Source organism: Notolepis coatsorum (assembly GCF_963971535.1).
Source record: "Notolepis coatsorum genome assembly, chromosome: 1".
NCBI lineage: Eukaryota > Metazoa > Chordata > Actinopteri > Aulopiformes > Paralepididae > Notolepis > Notolepis coatsorum.
This window is the reverse complement of record NC_140165.1, coordinates 218839268-218864944: the sequence shown is the minus strand read 5'-3', so window position 1 is coordinate 218864944 and position 25677 is coordinate 218839268. Positions and strand designations below refer to the sequence as shown.

Sequence of the window (25677 nt, the reverse complement as noted above, 5' to 3'; positions counted from 1 at the left end):
GGCAACAGTCTGCTCTAGTGCATGCGACGTGAGCTAACGTTGGCTACCTACCGAGCTAACGTTACTGTTTAAACTAAATGACCCAGTGACTACATGAGTCATTGTCTAACGTTATCTAGCTGGCTAGCTACTGATGGCTGCCGATATCAACAAATGCATATCAACAAATGCTCCAGCAATAGTCTAGTGCATGATAAGTTACCTCCGTTGACTCGGTAGCTCACGTTAGCTCACGTTAGCTCTAAACTAAATAGTTCACTGAGGCGTTGTCTTAAAGTTATCTAGCCGGCTAGCAGTAGCTACAGATAGCTCCTGATATCAATGTCTTATAACATTGATTCAATGCGTATTCGGGCTGAGGGCATGCTGAATGTGATTTATACCAATAGGGTCCAGCTGCAGCGCCGGAGAATCCTGGCCGTAGCTGGAGGCTACTCGAGTACACAGACAGTGGAGCTGTTTGCAGATAGCGAGCATTTTGACTTGTTGCATGGTGGCCATGTCTCGCAGATAATACAACTACAAGTACAAGTCTAATTATATAATATATATATTTTATTAAAAAAAATAATATAATTTTTTTTATTTTTTAAATAAAAAACGATCGATATCGGTAATGGTATCGGTGGCAAAACGTGATCGGGGCATCCCTAATACATTTTCATCCACTGTCCAAAGTCACCAGCCATTTAATTTGAGATATATATTGGGGCTGACCCCTATTAGTCGACTAATCGGTCGAAAGGAGCCATAGTCGACTGCCAACCTCTTAGTCGAATACAAAAAAAATATATATATATATTTATATTTTTTTTGTATCCTTTTCAAAAGAAAAGAGGCCTAGAAGCGTGGCTAACACTAATGGCATGCATACCAGAGGCTAACTGCCTAAGAAAACAGGCACAGAGGCACTGAAAGAGGATTTCACCCATCTAATGAACACACTAGACTAGACAAATATCAAGATGTATCCATCAGTGGACCAATTGCATGCTTTTGCAGAGGACAAGAAGCCTTCAGTCGACTCCTTCAGACATTAACACTTTGAATGCCGACGACTATTCTCGTTTTATCAGACCCCCCGTTGAGTGCCGCAGACGAGAAATGTTGTTTGATTTTTTTAATTAGCGATCTGAATTCATATTTCATCAACCGAGTCTCCCGTTGGTACAGCTGCCCCCTATCGTCTATCCTGTGTAACTGCAGGCAGGGAACAAAAGTAACTTTTTGACTTACCAGCCATTTGGCTGGTAGATTTTAAAAACTACCAACCAGGCAGATTTTTTACCAGCCAAAAATTATAAATTGCTTTTTAGTATATCGCCATGTGTTATTACTATTATAATACTCTCATATGCTATTTTCAATTAATATCATAAACAACATAAGGAATATTAGCATAATTTTGAGTGGACTGAAGGAATGGGTCAACGTTAATAGTTTTAAATGCAAATAATTTATTGAAACAGAAGTGGGGTCGGACACACACACACTGTTTCAACTCACCACCCCTGCATTATATTGTAGTCTAGTCTGTCTTCAAACTTCCACTCCTCTCGAAACTTTTATATTTGAATATCAACATTATCTGTCCATCCTCAGTAATCCTCAGTTTACTATAATATACTCCTGTCCTGAGTCCTGACTAGTGACTTCATCGTCTTTCCAAACGCACGCACACACAGGGAAAGGGAGAGTGCCCCCCCCCCATTTCCCTTTCCTCAGTCCACACTGTCTGCTGTTCACTATGGCTCTGCCTCTGATCAGGATTAGCTTGTTAGCTTACGTTACGCTAACGTAACGTTCATTTCGGGCGATGTGGGCATAAAGGAATGGTGACAATGCAACGCATGTTAGATGCATTTGACCCGTTGTGAGAAAAAAAAACACGACTTATTTCGGCTCGCAAAATAGGCGCACTGCTGTGTAGCGCTGCTCGGCTTTAATGCGAGCAGAAGCACGGACTGGGCGGATATGACTTGCGTAGTTGCCACAGGTTTTTTCAAAATAAGAGTATCATATGAACCGAACGTTGCTAGCTGCCGGAGCCATAGATATTATGACTGGAGCTGCGCTTGGGGCGGAAATGAGACCTGCACAGGATTTTCAAAATAAGAGTATCGATATGAACTACACGCCAGGTGGCGGGCGGACCTCTCATTGTTAGTCGCCAAACCTTAAATCTGCCCGCCCTTGGCGGGTACTTATTTTGTTCCCTGACTGCAGGTCAGTCGATTAGACTGGGAGATCCCTGTGGGATCTGTAGAGGTGGAGCCAACTGGCTCCATTGTGCTGGCGAGCCGTCTGATGATGAGGGATCTGATCGCGAGACGGAAAGCAGCCTGGAATATATATTTACAGCAGCCAATAATCAATCAATAAACGCAATCGATATTTGGAATGGCGATCAGGAATTGGAAAACATCTGATCTAAGGTAATGAGTATGTTACCAGTCTTGGGGTAATCGGAGCTGTATTCACTGAGATAACAGCGTGTCCCTGTGTGTGTATGTGATCTTGAGGAAATGAGAGAATAGATTTTTCAGCCCGCCTCTATAGTAGAGTTGTACCGATACCAGTATCGGAAATGCCGCCGATACTGCCTAAAATGCTGGTATCGGTATCGGCAAATACCCTCTAAATGCGCTCCGATACCACGTAATTTATCAACAACACTGCGGTCTGCTGTGAGCATTATAAAACAAACGTGTGTTTAACCGACCGTGAATTAAAGTGTCAATGCTGTTTGTCATTTTAACTTTAACAGCAGATACTTTCTTACATGCCATCCTCCCGACAGCGGTGTTGACGGGGAGCTCTGATGGGTTCGCTTGGTTGTGTTATTGGCATTGAACAGCTAACCGAAAGCTAGCGTTAACTAACGTTAAAGGTTTAGCCATAACGTTACCTTGGCTAAAGTTGGGGCTATTCATAATCCAGCAATAATGGCTGCAGACCTGCAAGCAAAGTACAGCAAGTTGGCAAAGGAGTATTCCAACGTAAATCACATTTTCACCAGTAACGTTAGTCTTTCCATCTCCCGGTAGCTCATGCTAGCTAACCTAGCTCACGTTAGCGTCGTCACTGAACCACCCCGCGTACACAATTAATGACATGTTCAAGTTTCAAGTTTATTTAATAGTTGTCATACAGAAGTACAGAATACTTTTATACAAAATGCTTCTTACTGTTTCGCTCCAGAGACTGTGTTAGACAAGATAAGTATGAAATAAAATAGTATAGCATGTAAAATAGAAGTAAAAATAGAGGTCACAGTGTTCAGTATAGACATATGTACAATGTTCGATGCAGAATAGAAGTAACTGAGTTACCATACAATATACAATATACTATGCAATGTACCAGGGTTAGAAATTAACATTTTCTTTCAAGGGCTTTTTTTGCCCCCCTTAATTGATTTTCGGGGGGCTTTTTTTTGTATTTCGGGGGCACTGAATTTTTATGATAAGCGGTAGGGGTGGGACGGTTCACAAAATGGACGGTTTGGTTCGTATCACGATGTTGGGGTCACGGTTTTCAGTTTGATATACGTTAATTTTTATTAAAAAAAATCTAAAACATGCTTCTCATTTATTAAAAATAAAATAAAAGGTTTACAGTGTTTACAGCCTTAAATAATGTTTGGCACACAAAGACCGAACTGACTGAAAAATATAGGCTACATTTGTCAAAGTATTAACTTAGTGCAAACAAACAATATGCTCAGCCAGCACTAGACTTTCCTTTCTTTAATATAAACACACAAAAACAATGTCAACCATGTTTAAATTCCCTGATTGTCAGTTATTATTATTATTATTATGTTTCTGTCTACATTTATTTAGACTAACATTATTTAAATATTGAGTGCAACTGTGGTGGATTACGTAATTCGGTGAGTTGGAACTATCTATGGGTTGGCGCGGGTCCCCACGGACATTTTAGCGTGTGGCACCTTCAGCTCCGGTAACGTTAGGAGGAGTTCATAACATCAACATGCAGTGGGACAGCGGTAATAGTCCCGGTTGGAGTTAGTAAAACACAGTTGTATGTTAGCCTTCTTGGATGTTGAATAAACGCCTATCATTGTCTTTAAACACCCCGCCTCTCAGACTCCCATTTCCTCCTCTGCTACAGTAGCTAGTAGTAGCTACGGTGACATTTCATTGACTGTACAGTATTAGCTTGCGGGCTGCGTCGGGCTACCATAGTTAAAACGTGCGTTGTTTTGTACAAACTGCTAACGCTATGGCAAGATGTGTGTATGCCTATGTAATGTTAATGGCTATGTTTTTAAAGTCGTAATGAAGATTGATTTATATTGTGCGTGCCATTTTTACACAAATTGACGACTAGCACCTGGCTGCAGCTGGACCCTATTTGGCTGCAGTGCTGCTGCTGCTGCTGCCTGCAGCCAGTGCAGAACACCGGCTCCGCCAAATGATTTTTTTTATTTGCGCGTCATCTGAACCGTACGATACACAGGCGCTCCATTACCGGATAAATATATATATATAATTAGTAAACTGTCGGGGGCATTAAGTGCCCCCCTTAACTCTTTAAATGCCATGCCTGGTTTTCCATTTTACCGCTTGAATGCCACCATCCGCGCCAATGTTAACGTTAATATCGCCTAATCTATGTTTTAAATTATGGCTATGTGTCTAATCTGCCCATCGCATTATCAAAGACTATGTTCCAGACAGTGCTGTGAAGGCAGATTGTTTTTTTATCGCGTCGTTGCCGTTTCAGAGCAGTTAGAAAAGCCCCCGTTTTGATATAAAAAACAACTCATTCTGGAGCATTCTATGAAAATCGTCTTTTAGTGGAATATTCCACAACGTTGATATTCGTCGGCCTTTTTATGAATCGTTTTCAAATAAACGCTAGATGATCAATATTATACGTGCACGCACGCACATTACGGCCGCGCGAGGACAATCGCCTTGTTGATTTCCTCTCGGACTTTTACAGTGAAAACGAAAGAAGAGATTTCACAAAACAGCTTATAACTTCATCAAAATTACTCTGATTATCCTACCACTGATAACATAGAGTCCTTACCTGACATCAGATGGTATCCAACTGGTATATTCCAATTCCTGATCACCATTCGAAAAAATCGATACGTGTATGGATCCAACGCGACACAGTGGTTCTCCATGATCCGCGGAGATCTGAGGCTCCAGAATGAACTCTAGTAACCCCGGCTGGATCAGTGAACTGGAAAATGTGGAGTACCGGATTTTTTTCCCCATTCATTTTCATTGAGTCCATTCCAAAATCACTTATGTCATCTGGGAGACGACAGGGGGCGCTTTTTTCCACAGTGATCACCGGCGCAGCTCGGCAATACTCGGGTAGGCTCGGGTGATGCAATAATTTTTCAGATCGCAAAAAAAAAAAAAAAAAAAAAAATCCGAGAAATCTCGTGAGTGGCTAGCAACCACCTATAAAAAAACACGAGAAATCTCGTGAGTGGCACTGAAAGAGTTAACTGATTTTCGAGGGCATTTTGTCCATTTTCAAGGGCATTATGCCCCAAGCCCCCGTTAATTTCGAACCCTGCAATGTACTAATATACAATACTATATAGTGCAGAGCAGAAATGGGATGAGGTACAATTTAGGTACAATTTACAGTAAGGTGTACGAGTTGTAGTGCAAATCCTTTACCAATAAATATAAAGTGTAAAGTGTGTTTAGGTGTTCTAAAGTGTGTAAAGTGGGTGCTGCAGTGAGTTGTTTGTTTAAAGTGAGTGTGTGCGTGTGGTAGGGATGCCCCCCGGACCCCGGTTTTAAACGGGAACCGGTACTATATTAGAAAATACCGGAGTATTTATAAGCTCCGACGTCCTCGGTACTGCTATCGATACTCTAGAGAAATTATTATTATTATTATTATTATTATTATTATTATTATTATTATCATTATTATTATTTAAAAGTTGCAAACGATCTATCCTCTCTCTGTCTCTGCGCGAGAAGCGAGCCACAGCGAGTCATTATTACACACACTCCTCGCGAGTCGCTCGCTAGTAGTGCTACATACGGGTACTCCTTAATGAAACTCCGTGCTGAAGCGCGCTGCACAGACACAGACAGCTCTGAGTCTGCATGCACTGAGTCGTGACTCGTGATGGCGGATAGAGCGAAGCGTTCTAAAGTATGGATATATTTTACAAGGGTCGATGCCGACAACACACATTTATCAAAACATCTGTTGGCAAAACATGATATTAGCGTGCAGAAATGCGCGTATTCGACTGCCTTGCGCGCAGTGTTCCATCTGCATCCACGTCCACTGCAGCCGTAAACCAAGATACGGAGTTGCCTAGGCTAATAACGAATTATTACAAATAGGCTAATAAACAAAATAATTGTTTAGCTACAAATACTACAATCTAAACTTTTTATAGATCGTCAAGCTGAGGCGTCAGCCACTATGTCCCAGGCCAGTGAGCCCAGGGCCACCACACATCCTCCCTCTACCTCCCTCCACCACCCAAAGTCCTTTCTCCCTAGCAGCTAGAGGAAGGATGACAGAGGATAGGGTGAACGAGTGTCACAGTTCTGTTAGCCTTTTGCATTTGTTGTTTATTATAAAAAGTCTATAATTCAGAGTCGGACACATTTAAAACATTGTTGCTGCTGTTGCTGAAGAAATTATATTCATTTATTATATTTATTTATAAAGTTATATAAAAGAACATTGCTGCTGCTGTTGCTGAAGAAATTATATTTATTTATAATACTTATTTATAAATTTGTATTTATAAATAATAAAGCAATGTTGATTCTGTTCTTAATTAATTGTCTTTTTTTCTTGCAAAAAAAGAACCAAAAAGAACCGATAAGAGTATCGATAAAGTACCGAACCGTTAAGCAGTATCGATAAGAGTAGTAGTATCGATAAAATCCTAACGATACCCATCCCTAGCGTGTGGATGTGTGTGCTGTGTGCATTTGATGGTTGTTGCATAGTGTTTATTGTTCGTTGAGCAGCCTGATGGCCTGGGGATAGAAGCTTCTTCTGAGTCTCTGTGCTCGCCTTAAGGCCATGGTTAGACTGGTGTTTTTGTGGCGTTTTTTTATACGTTTTTGAATACGTTTCATGTCCCTATTACACAGAAATGCGTTTTTTGGCGTTTTTTTTGTGGATACGGCTGAAACGCTAAATTGTGTTTGCGTTTTGGAGAACCGCTAAAAAACACGCCGACAACAGCGTGTAGTATGCATGAGCCGTTGTTGCGAAAACGCCCATGCGCAGTAGATACCATCTGCGTGCCCTTCCGGTGACAACAGTGTGTGTGTGTGTGTTTGGGACAGAGGCAGAGCTGTCCCAAATGCGTGAATATTAAAGGCAACCAACTTGTGTTCAGCTTTTCGTTCAGCGTTTCTCTGATTGGCCACACGGCCAATCAATCAATCCACTAGCACACGCCCTTGCGGCAAGAGAGACGCGAGCGCTGGTCGAACCAGCTGTGTTCTGTTGTGTGACTGTACTACAGCGGTGTTCTGTTGTGACTGTACTAAACTCTTCCACCACATGACCGACATTTGACATACAGTACACCTCCTATCTATGTTGGGATTATGTTTGGTCATGACAAAACAATAAAAATCGCTACTGTTAGTAATGCTGCCACCACCCACTTCAATGACAGAGCTCTCATATTTGCGAATGCATAAACGATATCTTAAATTATGGCGATGTGTCTAATGTGGCTGTCGCGAAGTCATTGATAAGCGACAGCCATATTAGACACGCCATAATTTAAGATATAGTTTATGCATTCGCAAAATATGAGAGCCGCTGTCATTGAAGGGCTTCTACAACGGAGGAACGGCCGCTGCTGCTGCTGGAGCTGAACCGAGTCAAGCCGCGGGCGGCGCACGGAAGCCGCGGATAAACCACCGCGTCGCCCCGCTGCGCTTCAGGCTCAGCAGCCTCCACGGGCGAAATAACATATAACGTTACAGTTCCACACTGATGTACAGTGAGTGTCTAATATGGCTGTCGCGAAGTCATGCCTCTCCCTCTGAAAGCCCATCCACGCTGTGTATCATAGAGACATAGAGCACTGGGTTTTATCACTGGAGATATATTTCTCACTCACCATTGTATTTTGCGCCATCTGACAATATCATAATGATGTGTTTTCTATATTATATCCACAATCATTCATCTAAAAAATTTTATGGGCTTTGATTAAACATGTAACCTACACCTACTGTAACTTACTGTACCTCTGCTTCCTACAGCACAGCAGGTAATGGCGTTAATCAATGGAACGCGAAACATAATAACGTTACGCTTTCTAGTTCAGCGCATTTCATAACTGTATGGGCTTTGTTTATACACGAGTGAATCTGGTAGTTGGTTGTTAAAAACGCGAAACATAATAATGTTACGCTTTCTAGTTCAGCGCATTTCATAACTGTATTGGCTTTGTTTATACACGAGTGAATCTGGTAGTTGGTTGTTAAAAACGCGAAACATAATAAAACGCGAAACATAATAACGTTACGCTTTCTAGTTCAGCGCATTTGCAGCCCAACACAAGTGCGTTGGTACAGCAGCCCAACACAAGTGCGTTGGTACACAAGTTGGTTGCCCGCGCTGCCGCTCGCGCGCTCCTTGGATTTCATTTGGGACGTGGGACGACTGCCGCTTGCCTGCGCGTGGGGGCGGGGGGGCACGGCCAATCAGAGAAAAGCCGAACACAAGTTGGTTGCCTTTAATATTCACGCGTCCCAAATAGCTGCAGCTACCATGTGTTGTCAAGTTATTGTTATAAGGATCCCAGTCCAAGCTACAACAGTCTGCATTCCCTTAACAATTGTTTGTATTGAGCCGTATTGTATTGTACCCATATGCAATATGTTAAATAAAGTTTACATCCATTCATTCTGCTAGCATTACCGATTGCATGAGCAGCTGGCTAACGTGAGCTATCAGATCCTGTTAGCTCAAAGCTCCTCTTTCAACTTAACAAGCATTAAACAAAATGGCCCAGTCATCTATTCACCTTTGTTTAATACACACAGCGTTGTCTCTAATGTTATCTAACTACTGATAGCTCTCGATATCATCAGTTTGGTGCTGGCTAAATAGCGTGAGCTAACGTTAGCTTCTAGCCACAATGCTATACTGTTATAATGGCATACTCCATTGACGTTAGCATGCAGCTAACAATGCTACCGATCTTTTTTTAGACTAAACTATCCGCTCTTGGTGGTCACTTGTGTTGATGTTAGTATTGTTTCATCAACAAATGACAGGCAGAACACACAGTGAATGTATCCGTTTTGTTTATTGCACTTTTATTAGGCTTTGCTGAAAAAGAATTGCTGCATTGAGTAAATAGGCAAGATGGTGGCGCCCATAGGCGTCTGCCTTGTTGACATTTTCTTTGCTGGAGCTACCAGGAAGTGTATTGGCACATTCAAGTTCTGATTGGTTGAAATTGCCTTCATGTTCGCCTACCTACTGTGACTCGAGGCGCAGGACGTCGCGGCGAAACGCGTATGACAATGAAACGAAAGGTGTAACCGCAGCCCAAGACTCCGGTATCGCTTGCCTGACCGCAGCAGTTCAAAGAGGCAGTTGTTCGGGTGGCTGGAGTCCTTGATGATTCTCTTAGCCTTCCCCCTGTTGTGGACAGCCATATCGGTGACAATGTTTAGCTTTTAGTGCCAAATGATAAGAGTCTGAGGCGGAGTCTCAAAAGAGAATGTTGAATATTTATTGTGCAAAAATCACAACAGATCCTCTGCTACTTCAACTGGAAGCAAGTGCAGCAACGAATAATGTCTATGGATCATTGGAGTAGGGTATATCTGCAGTGCTGCAGCCCCATACTCGATGATACAATACAAATCTATACAATCACCTGTTGTTGAATAAATACCATTACTTTCTAGTTATTACTAAAAAACGGTATATATAAAACGGTAGCTGTATATTAAAAATATATATATATATATATAATTTTTTTTTTAATGAATGCACTGGTATCGGATCAGTATCGGTATCGGCCGATACCCAAAGCTTAGGTATCGGTATCGGATCGGAAAGGAAAAAATTGTATCGGAACATCTCTACTCTATAGCGTGCACAGGGAGCGAAATTAACTTTTTGACTCACCGGCCAGTGGTGGGTAGATGGGAAGAATCTACCCGCCAAGCATATTTCTTACCTGCCAATTTTTTTTGATTAAAAAAATATATATATTTTTTTATATATATTTTTTTAAATAAAATATAATCATACTTGTAGTTGTATTATCTGCGAGACATCGCCACGCAATAAGTCAAAATGCTCGCTATCTGCAAACGGCTCCACTGTCTGTGTATACTTGAGTAGCCTCCAGCTCCAGCAAGGATTCTCCGGTGATGCAGCTAGACCCTATACTAATACTCTACATTCAGCAGACCCTATTGGTATAATGTTATGGTTCTTTGGTCAAATCATATTCATCAAGCGGAAGCCCTCAGCTAGAATACGCATTGAATCAATGTTATAAGACATTGATATCAGGAGCTATCTGTAGCTACTGCTAGCCCGCTAGATAACGTTAAGACAATTTAGTTTACTGGGACATATAGAGCTAACGTGAGCTAGCTAACGTGAGCTAGCTAACGAGGGAACGGAGGTATTATGCACTCGAGTCGACTATTATTGGAGCATTTGTTTATCAGCAGCTATCAGTAGCTAGCCAGCTAGATACCGTTAGACAATGCCTCGTCATGTATTAAACTAAAAGTGAATAGTTGACTGGGTCATTGTTTAAACAGTAACGGTAGCTCATGGAGGTCCGATCTAGACTAGAGCAGACTGCCTCTGTGTTGATACGAGCAGAAGCCAATAGTATCCCGCTGCAGGGCTGGCCCGGCTGGGCGGATATGACTCGTTGCCACGTTTTTTTTCAAAATAAGAATATCATACGAACCGAATGCTGCTAACTGCCGGAGCCATCGATATTATGACTCTAGCTGCGCTTGGGGCGGAAATGAAACCTGCACAGATTTTCAAAATAAGAGTATCGTTATGAACTACACGTCTACACGCCACACGGCGGGCAGACCTCTCAGTGGCAAGCGCCAAAGGTAAAAACTGAGCGCCCCTGGCGGGCGGCAGGCTTAAATTTCGCCCCCTGAGCGTGCATAAGTACACATACTATCGATAATCTAGCGTTTATTTGAAAACTATTCATAAATAGGCCGACAAATGACTGTCTAGTGCAGTGGTCACCAACCCGTCGATCTTGATCGACTGGTCGATCTTTGAGACTGTCCCTGTAGATCTTTCCATGAAAAGAGAAAAAAAAGAAAATTATCTTACCCTGAGAGTCCACATTACAGTTCTCCTTTTGTTTTGATGTGAAAAGTGATGCTGCACTTAGCACTGACTGAGAAAGTACACATACAGTTCTACTTTTGTTTTGATGTGAAAATGATGCTGCACTTAGCACTGACTGCACTTAGCACTGACTGAGAAAGTACACATTACAGTTCTACTTTTGTTTTGATGTGAAAAGTGATGCTGCACTTAGCACTGACTGAGAAAGTACACATTACAGTTCTACTTTATAAAATGCTAATTGTAAATATGTTTGTCAATGTTAATAATATGAGAGTCCACATTACAGTTCTCCTTTTGTTTTGATGTGAAAAGTGATGCTGCACTTAGCACTGACTGAGAAAGTACACATACAGTTCTACTTTTGTTTTGATGTGAAAATTATGCTGCACTTAGCACTGACTGCACTTAGCACTGACTGCACTTAGCACTAGGCCTGCCGCGATAAGCAATAAATCGATTAATTGCCGCGATAATTAAAATTAATGCAATGATTTTGACGGGCGCGATTAATTGCTATTTGCGCGTTTGTTTTAATGAGGCGGAACCAGTGCCCCTTGTCAGTCACTGTCCGTGTTGGGAGGCGGGCCGCTGGCTTTACTACAGAGCAGAGAGCACAGCACAGGAGCTCCGTGGGGCAACACCACATAGCTTAACTACATTTCTCAATAGTGTTGCTCGTTTTAACCAAGTAGCGTTATTTGTAGTGTAACGTTAGCGTTTTAACGTTAGTAGCTAACGTTAAAACTAACTTAAAGTTAGTTGTTCACCAACAATCTCAACATTTGTTTTATCATTAGCTCATGTCGATCTACTAGTAGCATCAGCAAGCTAACGTTAGCTGGCCCCAGTCCACTAGCAGCATGTCGATCTACCAGCAGCATCAGCAAGCTAACGTTAGCTGGCCCCAGCCCATTAGCAGCATGTCGAAGTAGTAGTAGCATCAGCAAGCTAACGTTAGCTGGCCCCAGTCCACCAGCAGCATCAGCAAGCTAGGATAATAACAACAATACTTCCGGTCCGGTCGGTGGGCTTCAAAATAAAAGTCTAAAACACCGGAAAAAACGGAGCGGTGGGCTTCAAAATAAAAGTTTTGGGAAATAAATTTCTCAAAAAAAAATTCTCTAACCGGTCGCAATAATATCGCTTATCGCGATATTTTCGGGGGCAATTAATCGCCCAGCAAAATTTGTTATCGTGGCAGGCCTACTTAGCACTGACTGAGAAAGTACACATTACAGTTCTACTTTTGTTTTGATGTGAAAAGTGATGCTGCACTTAGCACTGACTGAGAAAGTACACATTACAGTTCTACTTTATAAAATGCTAATTGTAAATATGTTTGTCAATGTTAATAATATGAGAGTCCACATTACAGTTCTACTTTTGTTTTGATGTAAAAAGTGATGCTGCATAAGATGACTGCACTTAGCACTGACTGAGAAAGTACATAATAGTTCTACTTTGACGTTTTAATGTTGGACCAAAGCATTGCATGTAATTAGAATACAGGCAAATAAAAGTAATTTAGTTTAAAGTACAATCTTGGCTGTCTTTTCTCTCTCAACACTTCAATAGGTAGATCTTGCCTTCACCAAAAAAAAAAAGAAAGTGATCTTTGGCTTAAAAAGGTTGGTGACCACTGGTCTAGTGTATTCGAGAATATTCCAATAAATGCAGTTTATGGGGGTATCTTAAAATTTTTGAGAAGGATACCTTTTCGAAATGCTATAAAAAGGATATGAACCGATAAAACCGACACATAGATTAAAAAATTTAAAACATAGATTAGGTGTTTTTAACGCTAACATTGAAGTGGATGATGGCATTCAACCGGGTAAAAAGGTAAACAAGGTCGGCACTGATTGTGTTAACACTTTGGTTGCCTTGGGTTAAATTAATGATATACCATAGGTTGCCGGCTCTATTTGTCTATGGAGAAGTACCCCTTCTTTGCATGGCTATAACTTTTTAAATTCTATTGCTACATTGCCATTATTAGGGCCCATTCAAAGTCCTATATGTATTGTTCATTGTGTAGCAACGTTAAACTTTTTCATTCACATATTCATAATAAAGTATGGTCTAATGTATAAGTATGTTTTCATCTCTTTCTGCAGCTTTCTCCAGAACGTGATCTATAGCCCCAAATGCATTATATTGATGATGCAATACAGTTTTATGGCAATCAGCGCGATATAAAAAATTCCAACTAGACGTACTTCTAGAAGTTACTACACGTCATCTGATGTTGACCGGATGGGCTAGGGGGCGTTTATAATTCCGTGGGCAGCGTTATACCAATCATCTAATGTGGGTCAAATGTTGATAATATCAGTTAGTATCGAAGACGGTAACGTTACACGCTGAAACTCACCCCAGTCTCCGCGCGCCGTTGGGCGATAATCGTCGAGTTGAAATCTTATCATTATGGGATGTAAATTTACCCGGTCCATCTCCAGCTTGTATAATGGTATATACGTCCAAATCATGTTGTTTATCGAGTTATTGGCAATCGATCACTGTGTAGTGTGACGAGCCAGAGTCGCGGGACCTATAGCGAGCGCCGGAAGTACTACGGTCGTCTAGGACAACCTCTATTCAACATCCTGTTTGGCGATTGCGCCGATCGGCCACCAGATGGCGCTCCTGAACCGCCAGAGAGCTCAGTGGGTCCTGCTGGTGGATCTCAGGCCAGCGGAGGGGGATTATGAATCCGATCGCAGATTTTTGAAATATTGATATAAGGACGCTGTACAGCGTCCCCTGGCAACTTGAGCATGGCCAGCAATGACGTGAAAAGACGTTTCATGGCAGTCAAAGTGTTAAGCACCCCCCACTTTTTTTTTTGGATAGTCGACTAACGGCAAATTTCGCGTCCAATCATAGTCGACTATCCAAATCCTTAGTCGGGGACAGCCCTAATATATATATATATATATATAAATTTTAGAACTTGATCGATGGCGGCTGGGTGGTGCAGCGGACATTGCGTTCGTCACTAACGCAAGATACACCGGGTTCGAATCCGGCTGTCGGCCGGCCGTCATACTAACTCAATTGGCAGTTAGCGGGAGTGAAGTTGATGGGTGGTAATCTGGACGTTGTGGACAGCGACTCCTACAGGTCGGTTGGGGGACGCCTGCACAGCAGAGACAGGAAATGGCGGGGGTAGTGTGAGCCTCCCACACGTTACACTTCGCCAATGAGAGTCCGCACTGGCAGGTGAAAAGATGTGACGGGCTGCCTCCTCGTGTATCGGAGGGGACACGTGATGCAAGGCTTCTGTCCTCCCTACAACCGGCTTGTGGGGGGCATATGCGAGCAACGTTCAAGACAGGGGAGGGAAGAATTGGCACAGCGAAATTGGGAAGGGAGAAAAATGGAAAAAGAGGAGAAAGTGGATAAAAAAAATAAGAACTTGATCTTTACAAAAGTAGCTGGTGTAGTGTTTGACTGGTGCATCTCCCACCTTGCTCTCACCCCCTACGTGTCGTTTATTTCTCCCCTCATTCAGTGAAGGAAAAGGATCAATGTTGTCATAAGCAGGGTTCATGTCTAACCTGTATTCTTCTATATGGTGGCTGTCAGTCCAGGAGTGAATAGTGCTCCGGTCTTGAGGTTCCAGCTGGTCTGTTAGCAGCAGTGTGGTGATCCTGTGGGCATGGGTAGAGGTTACAACACTGAGATTAAATGTCACTGGCCCCACGGCTGCGCCAGTGTCGCAGCTTCAGTTACCGAAGATGTCGTCATTTGAGGGATCCAACGCATCTGGGATAGCTGCCTCACACATCAGATTATATTAAAACACACACACTAGGACTGCCCCGCCCCCTGACGATTAATCAGTCGGTTTGGTCTTAGTCTACCAAGTCTTTGTTAGGTGATTGGTCATTTTTGTATGCTTTCCCCCCATGCTGAATGAGTCTGTGTATCCCATACGTAGGCTCTACTTAAGCACCCTGCCCAGGTAAAAAGGAGAAATAAATCAGAATTCCACATTTATTTTTCAAATAGTATCTTCATAATACACATAGACCAGCGGACCTTACATTTTAGAAGCGACATTATATCTAGTACGGGTGGGGGGGGGGGGGGGGGGTCGATACGTAGTAGTATTGCGATACTTAGCGTGGCGATACTGTATCGATACAGGGACGCCAAGTATCGATATTAAATTATTCATAAAAAAAAGTTGCATTGTTCATTTCAATACCTGTAATAGTACAGTAGTCCACACACACACGTGCATTCAGTTAAGTTGGAATATGACTGTAATACAAAAAGTTCAGTTTGTCAGGTACATGCAACACAGATTAGTGTTATCAGTCTGCTTGAGAAAATACCATGTTCTGCAATAAAAATTATTGAAGTGAGATGAACAGACTGAACTTTATTTTATTAGATAAAACATGTTGACAGTTTTACTTTGCAGTTGAAAAAAATAAACGCGCTATCGTATCACGGCTCAAGTATCGTGATAGTATCGTATCGTGAGGTCTCTGGCGATTCCCACCCCTAATATCTAGTTATTCAGCCCTCTGTTTGACATTTCCCTGCGACGACAACTCATGAGTTACGCCGTCCCTCCCAACAGCCAGACAAGCAGGGGAGGAAATTAGGCCACTTTACTGGCCAAATGCTAGTATTTTTTACGTTTGGCTGGTAAAAAAAATCAGATACCCGCCAGTTGGCTGGTAAGCCAAAAAGTTAGTTTCCTCCCCTGCTGGCGAGTATACAAAAAAATAAAACATTCTGCAATCACTGCACTGGCAAACGGTGCACGTCTTCTGAGTGTTCGCTTTAGTTTACAGTGCCACGAGAGCACTGCACAAGACCACCCGCGGACATATAATGTTTAATAAACGTTTGCGCAGTACTGGCCAACCCGCGGACATATAATAATAAAAGTCCCGCGGTACTAGGCTAGCCATCAGGAGCACTCGCAAACAGATAACGTTAAACACAGCAGAAGATGGAAAACAGACAGACTGACCAACGGGGAACTGCATCCAACCCTAGTACAACCCTCGAGTATAAGTTACTAAGGACACATTTAAATCACAGAGGTGTAATGTTAGTCTACTGGAACTGTATACAGTGGTTAGCTTCTAGTTAGCGTTTTAGCTATAGCTGCTTGCTAGCTAACGTTAGCCCCGTGTGCTCAAAGCAGCCAGCTAGGTGTATCTGTTATGACTATAATGTTTCCAAAAAAGCACCGGACTACGACGTAAGGTTAGACATTTTATTTCATGCTCAAAAGCCCCTGGCTTGCACATCGCAGTCACGAAAGGGGCTAGCTCAACCAGTGCACTGCACAACAGCACACCAACCCAACTGACGTTACCACAACACTTGACGGTACTTCACAGCACTGTCGTAAGACCACCGTGCTGTCTTAAAGGCACAGTGTGCCTACCCAGATGCATACACAACATTGACGCAGCTTGACATACAAAGAAGTAATTATCACAATTAGCGATTTTTTTTGTCTGGTAAAAAATCTGTTTGGCTGGTAAAAAAAATCAGATACTCGCCAGTTGGCTGGTAAGCCAAAAAGTTAGTTTCCTCCCCTGCAGACAAGCATTAGTTTACAGAGGAGACATGCTGTGAAAACCAAAACGGCAGAAGGAACTAACTGGCCTTATATCCACCAAAAAGGGACTTAAATTACCAGGAAGTTGTTATCCAATGACAACCGGTCCAATGTGTCTCATGCTTCGCATCCTTGCCAACCCTATATGCCCAAGTCACGGTTAAACCCTAAACTAAGTTGGCTGCTAACCAAGCTGGCCCCAAACCGGGTTAAACTAACCCTGGAGAAGCTCACAGTGGAGCAGCCCTCTGGACCAGTTAAAACAGTTAACTAACCCCGGAGCAGCTCACAGCACAACTAGGGATGCACCGAATGGGAAATTCTTGGCCGAAACCGATACCGACAATAGAAAACAGTTGGCCGAAAACCGAAAGCCGAAAGGCCGAAAATGATTCATAGAATAGATTTTTTTTTACCAATGTTGTGGAACATTATGATTATGGAAAAATATATGATTATGGCAAAACTTAACTTAAATAATAAATAATCACTATTATGGGTCCATAAAACATTTATTCAGCACTTCTGAATGCATACAGTACATTAATTCCATCTTTTCTCTGGCTGCGCAGCGGACATCTGTGCTCTACTGAGCGCACCTTTCTAGTCCCCAGCTGAATGTGGTCGCTTGACTCGGCACAGTAGACGCGTGACAGACAGACAGCTGGGCTGTGTTAACATTACAATGTACAGTCGTGCGAAATAACGTTATGAATGCCCGAAATAACATGGCATTACAAAGTACAGTTGACAGCTGGGCTGTGTTAACGTTACAATGTACAGTCACGCGAAATAACGTTATGAATGCCCGAAATAACATGGCATTACAAAGTACAGTTGACAGCTGGGCTGTGTTAACGTTACAATGTACAGTCGCGCGAAATAATGTTATGAATGCCCGAAATAACATAACGTCACAAAGTACAGGTCCAGCTCAGTATGATGTCATAATCAAACATTCTAGAACATTTGTGTATCTATTCAACAATTCTCTCACAGCTGAGTGTGGACGACAGCGGGGACGAGGGAGAGTAACTACATAACATAGGCAGAAACACAATCCCCCCCTCTCGCTCTGAATAATATGCATATTAGATCACTCAGTGATTAACCGCAGCATATAGTAAATAAGGATATAAAGCATGTTAAAGACGCATTTATTGGACGCATTGCGCGCAGTTTACATAGAAACAGCGCGACTCCCGACAGCACGACATCATCACAACAACACGCGAGGTTGTTTCTGTTTCTGTGACATATTTTCGGTGAAAACTCTTTCGGCCGAAAGCCGAAAGGCCATTTTTTGCCATTTTCGGCCGAAAACTTTCGGTGCCGAAATTTCGGTGCATCCCTAAGCACAACGGCGTCTGAACCAGTTAAAACGGTTAAACTGACCCTGGAACAGCTCACAGCACAACAGTCCTCTGGGCAACTGTACTTTCGTTTTCATTCAAATTGATTTTGCAGGGATAGTTTGCTCTCCACCTCCCAACAGTCAGGAATGGGAGGGGCTGAACCCGAGACACTCCCCCCTCTCTCTTTCTGTACATTCAATCATTTAAAATAACCAAACATTACACTATACAATTATTTACAAGATAATAAATATTTCACTTAATATAGCTGAAATATTCTAAAATCATTAAGTCTGCTATAAGCCTGTGTAAATTTGCTAAATGCTACTCATCTGACATGGATTAGGCTAATCATCATTAACAATACTGATGCAGAAATTGCCTATTTTATTCAAAAGGAAGATATTGATGTCTATCTTTTAAAAGGGTACATCTGTATTAGGGATGCCCCGATCACGTTTTTTGCCACCGATCGTCTATGAGCCATATCGGCCGATACACTGCCGATACCGTTTTATAATATATATATATATTTTTTTAATATATAATTTTTTTTATCAAATATATATTATATAATTATACTTGTAGTTGTATTATCTGCGAGACATCGCCACCACGCAACAAGTCAAAATGCTCGCTATCTGCAAACAGCTCCACTGTCTGTGTGTATACTCTGCTTTGGTCAAATCACATTCTGTATGCCCTCAGCGTCCCCAGTCAGCGATAGTTCAACTTGACTAACAGGGTCTGAAACGTATAAGATGTTTGCAGTGTTCAGTTATGAAGCATGATAGCTAATTAGCCAACAGCTGCAAAAACGAATAATGTAAATTATGTTATAAGACATTGATATCAGGAGCTATCTGTAGCTACTGCTAGCCGGCTAGATAATGTTAGACAACGCCTCATGTATTAAACTAAAGTGAACTATTTAGTTTACTGGGTCATTTCTTTTAAACGGTGAGCTAACGTGAGCTAACGTTAGCTACCTAGCGAACGGAGGTATCATGCACTAGACTATTGCCGGAGCATTTGTTGATATCAGGAGCCATCAGTAGCTAGCCAGCTAGATAACGTTAGACAATGCCTCATGTATTAAACTAAAAGTGTGAATAGGTGACTGGGTCATTTTTGTTTAAACAGTAACATTAGCTAGGTAGCTAACGTTAGCTCACGAGGTCTCATGCATTAGAGTAGACTATTGCCGGAGCCTCTGTTGACATGGGTCTGGGAGGGGGAGGGGCAGTGCGCTGCTGCAGCAGCAGCTGTGTGCCTGAGAGAGAAGTCAGCGAGTGAGAACTCCGCTGAGAATGGGATCATGTTTTCCGCGCGTCTTCGATCGGTTTTCACGATCGGCGAAAATAAAGCATTATCGGAATTGACCGATCTCATATTTATACTGAATATCGGCCGATGCAGATCTCTGGCCGATCGATCGGGGCATCCCTAATCTGTATGCTTACATTTGGGAAACAAATCATTAAATCAACTAATTGGATTGGTAGACAAAGTCCTATGAATCTTAGTTGACTAAGAATTTCTCTAGTCGAGGACGGTCCTAACACACACAAACCCTCTGCAGGGTTAACCATGTAGACATACTGATAAACATGGTTATTCATAGGGTACATACATTCAGGGGCAAGCTTTCAGAAAAACTCGTCCAGACACACCTGTAACTGATAATGATGCACACACACATGACCGATAAATACACTTTGTAACCCCTGCTCGCTCCTCACATAGTCAGCTGTGTGTGTTTGTGTGCGCGCGCTGGTTAGTTATGCATCCAGCTCACGGGAGGGGGTTGTGGGCTTCACCAAGAGCTGTGCGGCTGGTTCAGATTTCAGCCAGTGTCAGTCCCAGGAGCCTGGAACTGAGGAATATATAAATACTGTCTGGTTGCTCAGCTGAAGCCTGTTTACTGTGGAACAAACGGACAATTGTACAGGTTAAGGCAGGCAGACCCCCAACTTATTAAATGATTTTTATGAATGCAGATTGTGACATTCATAATTGTAATGAGACTGGACCAGTTGATCTTTGAGCCGTGCTCCAAACCTTAAAACCTTGATGAATATAGAGCTCGGCTATAAACTGAAGGTGACTTGCTTGCTAATATTGTGAGGGCCTGACTGACATCATAAGCTACAGGGTTAGCACTGTCACAGATTAGTCGCAACACACAGCCCCTCGCTGAGGTCACTGAGGTCAAATTACACTACAGTGTGTTGTGGGGACTGTATTATGGGATATGGGCTGTTGAGTGAAGGTCATACTAAGTTGGTGTGGTGTTTTGCAGAGAGTGGGACGATTGCTGGCTTGGCTTGCGTAACTAGATTTGTATGTATATTACAGTTGAAATTTGGTGTTTGTGTTCATGGGATGCTTGGAGAGGGTGCTTCACAAATGCCATGTATGCGAGTGAGTGTTAGCTGATCAGTTCGGTGTTGGGTCAGGTTGTTCTGGGTAAGGAAGAGGATTCCGAGACGGTAACTGAGGCTGGGCAGTATGCCACAGGCCTGCTTCCTAAATGGTCTGACCCTTCTTGAGCTGATCTGGCTGGGTGGCCCACTAGCTGACCGCCAACATTCATCAGGTTTGCAGAGTGATGATGGGAGTGTTTCATGGTCTTTATGAAAGGGGGATGGACACCGATTTACCCAGCCTCGTCTCTCGTTTGTGTCTGTGTGTGTCTCTCTCTCACACCTCGAATCTGTCTTTGTCAACTCTACTAGAATGGTAAGTGTGAGTAAGCATGTGTGTTGTGAAGGCCATTTTGATCAGATTGAGCAACTGGTTTTACTGGGGTCAAAGGCAGGAGCGAGAAGTTTGTGATGGTACTTGAGTTGCTGCAGACATGGGACATGGCTGTATTGTAAGTGAAAGGTCAAAGCTGCTTGACTTTTTTGTACTCCTTTAACATGTCTGGTTTGTCCAATTGAGAAAATAGAGTGTACAAATCTTTGCTGCACTTTCATAGAGGGAGGGAGAGAGAGAGAAAGTAAGCATGAGCACCTCGTTGAGGTATCACTTCCAAGTAGGAAATGGGTGAAAAGGAAGTACATACTATTCACTTGGGCTTTAAATTTTTTGTGCAAATAATTGTTGCACTACAACATTGGGAGCCACAGGTTTTAACATGAAGGTTGTTCAGTCATATGGCCATAGTGAGGTTTCTATTAATACCCAGGTGGTTGGTGGCACAAGGCTGTTTAGAATGGTGACCCTACTGCACCAGTCATCTGCTCTCACCACTCTGTCTGTGGAGCCCATGTTTCCAGTCTGGTGAGCCAAAAGAAGCTTACTCCACCACAAGAAGCACCCCTCCATGTCCAATATGTCAGGGATACTGTCCCCCCCCCTGTGTTATGGTTATTAATTCCCTGGTTTTCTGAATGGCCATGAACTGCTCTCTTAGCTGTATTTTCTGTCCAGACTATATCAATGTAGTTGCATTACATTTTCTTAATTTCTCAGCTAAGCTTATTAAAGGCTGCCACTAGTGTTGAGTCCAGAGAGCAGCTTTTGACCCTGGCCATGTTCTTTTCCCCTCTAGGTTTGAGGAAGTCCACTAAGAAGCGCAGCGAGTCTCCTCCAGCAGAGCTCCCCAGCTTTCGGCGGAGCACACGGCAGAAGACCACGGGCTCCTGTGCCAGCACCAGGTACGAGTCCTCCACCCCTTAGACCAGACCTGGGCATTGTACGGCCGGCCTGCGGGATGATTCTGACCGGCCCGCGAAAGATTACATGATCATTTTTTGTATTGTTATTTTTATTTTTTTAACTTTTTTCTTTTCGTGTCAACGTTCACACGCACAATATACGCTTACCTAGGATTTTACTTGATTCAACAACAAAGCAGTCGGGGCAAGCCGAAAACGGTCGAAAGTGTGGTTATTTGAAGTTTGGATTTCTTTTTTCACAACTGAGGTAGGTAGATAACATTTTTAGAGACTAAAGTACAGAAAAAAGGTACCGTTGCAGGGCTGTACAGTGCGACGAGATGGTCGCGAATTGCCCCTTTAATTGGCCGTTGTGATTGGTAAATATTATCTGGGGGCGGGCTTGCAAGTAGTGCTTTCAAGCTTGCATTCGCATTTCACTCCTAAATTATCCAAGGCGTGTGATGACGCCACTCACTCGAGCTGAGCAGTGAGCACTCAGCAGGTATGATCAGCGGGAACAATCGACTGAGCACTCACTCTGATAGACTGGCTGACTGTCTGATTTAGCTATGAAGAAAAGTAAAGTTAGTATTGCTTCATATTTTCGACGCGTTCGACATCCTATAGTGAGCCGAACTGAACTGAACTCAGACACACGGAGAGAGCTGCGGCGTCTGCTGCTCCTCCCGCACCCGTGGCTGTTGTAAACACTAGTCTCTAGTGGGACACTGGGACCTCGGTGAGCCTGCCAGCCGGCTAGCTACTGATATCAACAAATGCTGTCCAGCAAGTCTAGTAGTGCATGATAGCTCGCGTTAGATTACTGTTCAAAACGAAACGTCCCATTAAACTAAATAGTTCAGATAGCTCCTGATATCAATGTCTTATAACACTGAGTCGATGCGTATTCGAGCTGAGGGCACGCTGATTATAGTCAATAGGGTCCAGCTGCAGTGCCAGAGAATCCTGGCCGTAGCTGGAGGCTACAGTATAGGGACCAGCTGCAGCTCCGGAGAATCCTGGCCGTAGCTGGAGGCTACTAGAGTACACACAGACAGTGGAGCTGGTTGCATATAGCGAGCATTTTGACTTGTTGCGTGGTGGCGATGTCTCGCAGATAATATAACTACAAGTATAATTATATAATATATATATTTTATTAAAAAAAATTATATAAAATATATATATTTTTTTACATCAAAAACAATCGATATATATAATGGTAAAATTGTTATTTAAAAATGTGCCCCTAAAAAATATTTTTTGCCCCTAAATTTCTCATTTAGGGGCAAGTGTGCCCCTAGTGAAAATGCTTAGCGTACAGCCCTGCGTTGGGTACCGGTATCGATTCACAGGTACCGGTACCGTATCGGTTCAAATGTGAACGGTACCCATCCCTACTGAACACACAACTGCAGGGCAAGGGCATTTTTGCTCATGAAATGTATACCCATGTGAAAGCCTTCATGACAAAGTTGCAATTAATTTCAAGGCAACTAGGCAGCAACAATCTCAAACACATGAAACCCCTGAAAGAAGTCAAACCATCAGCTGATCACCGGCACAGGTACTCATCCATGTTGGGAGCACTGCATGGTGAATTTTCAAGGCGTTTTCAAGATTTCAAAAAGTTTGAGGATGAAATGCAGCTGGTTTCCTCTCCCTTTACCTGCAGTGTTGATAGTGCACCCACTGATGTTCAGCTTGAACTCATTGACCTGCAGTCTGATTCACTACTGAAAGAGCACTTTAAGTCAGCATCACTGCTGGAGTTCTACTCTCAAGGAGGAGAACTTTCCAAACATGAGGAGACATGCTCAGAAGATGTTGGTTCTCTTTGGATCCACCTATATGTGAACAGACATTCTCAGTCATGACGTTTGCCAAGTCCAGGTACAGATCCTCTCTCACTGATGAACATCTGGCAGCTGTGCTTCTCATCTCCACCTCAGACATGCAACCTGACTTTGATGGACTTGTTAAAGCTCAACAGAGACTGGATTTATCACACTGAATGAAAAAAAAATTAAAAAGCTGAAGAACACTAAAATGTGGAAATATAACAAGTGAAATGCGACACTTTTTTTTCTTTTTTTTGCACAGTTCTGAAAACATTAAATGTTTAATATAGGCATGTAGAGTAAAAAAGGCTACTGGGACACTTTTCATGTCTTGTTTATTTTGGCTATAAGATGATGTGATGTCTTTAGAAAGCTAAGAAAATCCTTGTTTCAGTAGTATATGAAACTCAAAATAATAACTTTATTTGTATAGCACTTTTTCATACATGCCCTTTGTTATTAATGTTTCACATTGTTTATCATTTTGGAAATAAATTCTATTTGAATAAATGATATTTGAAAGCTAACCTCACCTTTTAATTGCCAAATAATAACATACACTCTTACCAGGGGTCAAAACGATGCCATTTACTGCTTTTTATATAGAAATAAAATGTATATTATGCATAATTGAGTTTGGAATTTTGGCCCGGCCCTCCAACATATTTTCAGTTGCTCATTCGGCCCCCCGGGAAAAATAATTGCCCACCCCTGCCTTAGACCCTCTTTATGGAGGTACCAGTCCTCCACCCAGCCTCCACACTCGCCCCTAAGACCGTCTTTATGGAGGTACCAGTCCTCCACGCAGCCTCCACACTCACCCCTTAGACCGTCTTTATGAAGGTACCAGTCCTCCACGCTCACCCCTTAGACCCTCTTTATGGAAGTACCAGTCCTCCACCCAGCCTCCACGCTCACCCCTTAGACCGTCTTTATGGAGTTACCAGTCCTCCACCCAGCCTCCACGCTCACCCCTTAGACCGTCTTTATGGAGGTACCAGTCCTCCACCCAGCCTCCACGCTCACCCCTTAGACCGTCTTTATGGAGGTACCAGTCCTCCACCCAGCCTCCACGCTCACCCCTTAGACCGTCTTTATGGAGTTACCAGTCCTCCACCCAGCCTCCACGTTCACCCCTTAGACCGTCTTTATGGAGTTACCAGTCCTCCACCTAGCCTCCACGCTCACCCCTTAGACCGTCTTTATGGAGGTACCAGTCCTCCACCCAGCCTCCACGCTCACCCCTTAGACCGTCTTTATGGAGGTACCAGTCCTCCACCCAGCCTACACGCTCACCCCTTATACCCTCTTCATGGAGGTACCAGTCCTCCACCCAGCCTCCACGCTCACCCCTTAGACCGTCTTTATGGAGGTACCAGTCCTCCACCCAGCCTCCACGCTCACCCCTTAGACCGTCTTTATGGAGGTACCAGTCCTCCACCCAGCCTACACGCTCACCCCTTATACCCTCTTCATGGAGGTACCAGTCCTCCACCCAGCCTCCACGCTCACCCCTTATACCCTCTTCATGGAGGTACCAGTCCACCCAGCCTCCACGCTCACCCCTTATACCCTCTTCATGGAGGTACCAGTCCTCCACCCAGCCTCCACGCTCACCCCTTAGACCCTCTTTATGGATTTTTACATCTAAGGATAACATTTCCTGGATGGCAATTTAGTCATTTTATCATTTACTCAAATTCGACTTGTGTAAATACTGCATTTCTAATAGGGATGCACGATAATTATCGGGCCGATATCAGCAATTGATCGCAGTCACGAAAGGGGCTAGCTGCAAAGGAACCGGCGGGGCTTGTACCTGAGGCGTTTGCAAAATTAAAGAAGTTTGACAG

The 25677-nt window shown here is 43.0% G+C and overlaps 1 protein-coding gene across 1 annotated transcript in view; it reads left to right on the top strand.

The window, feature by feature from the left end:
- The window catches only part of trip12 (thyroid hormone receptor interactor 12), a 192868-nt gene that overhangs the window by 19039 nt on the left and 148152 nt on the right, over positions 1 to 25677 (top strand). Inside the window, exon 5 of the mRNA XM_084323030.1 lies at positions 21875 to 21980. Coding sequence (XP_084179156.1) covers positions 21875 to 21980 — 106 coding nt within the window. The remainder of the gene's footprint in view (positions 1 to 21874; positions 21981 to 25677) is intronic.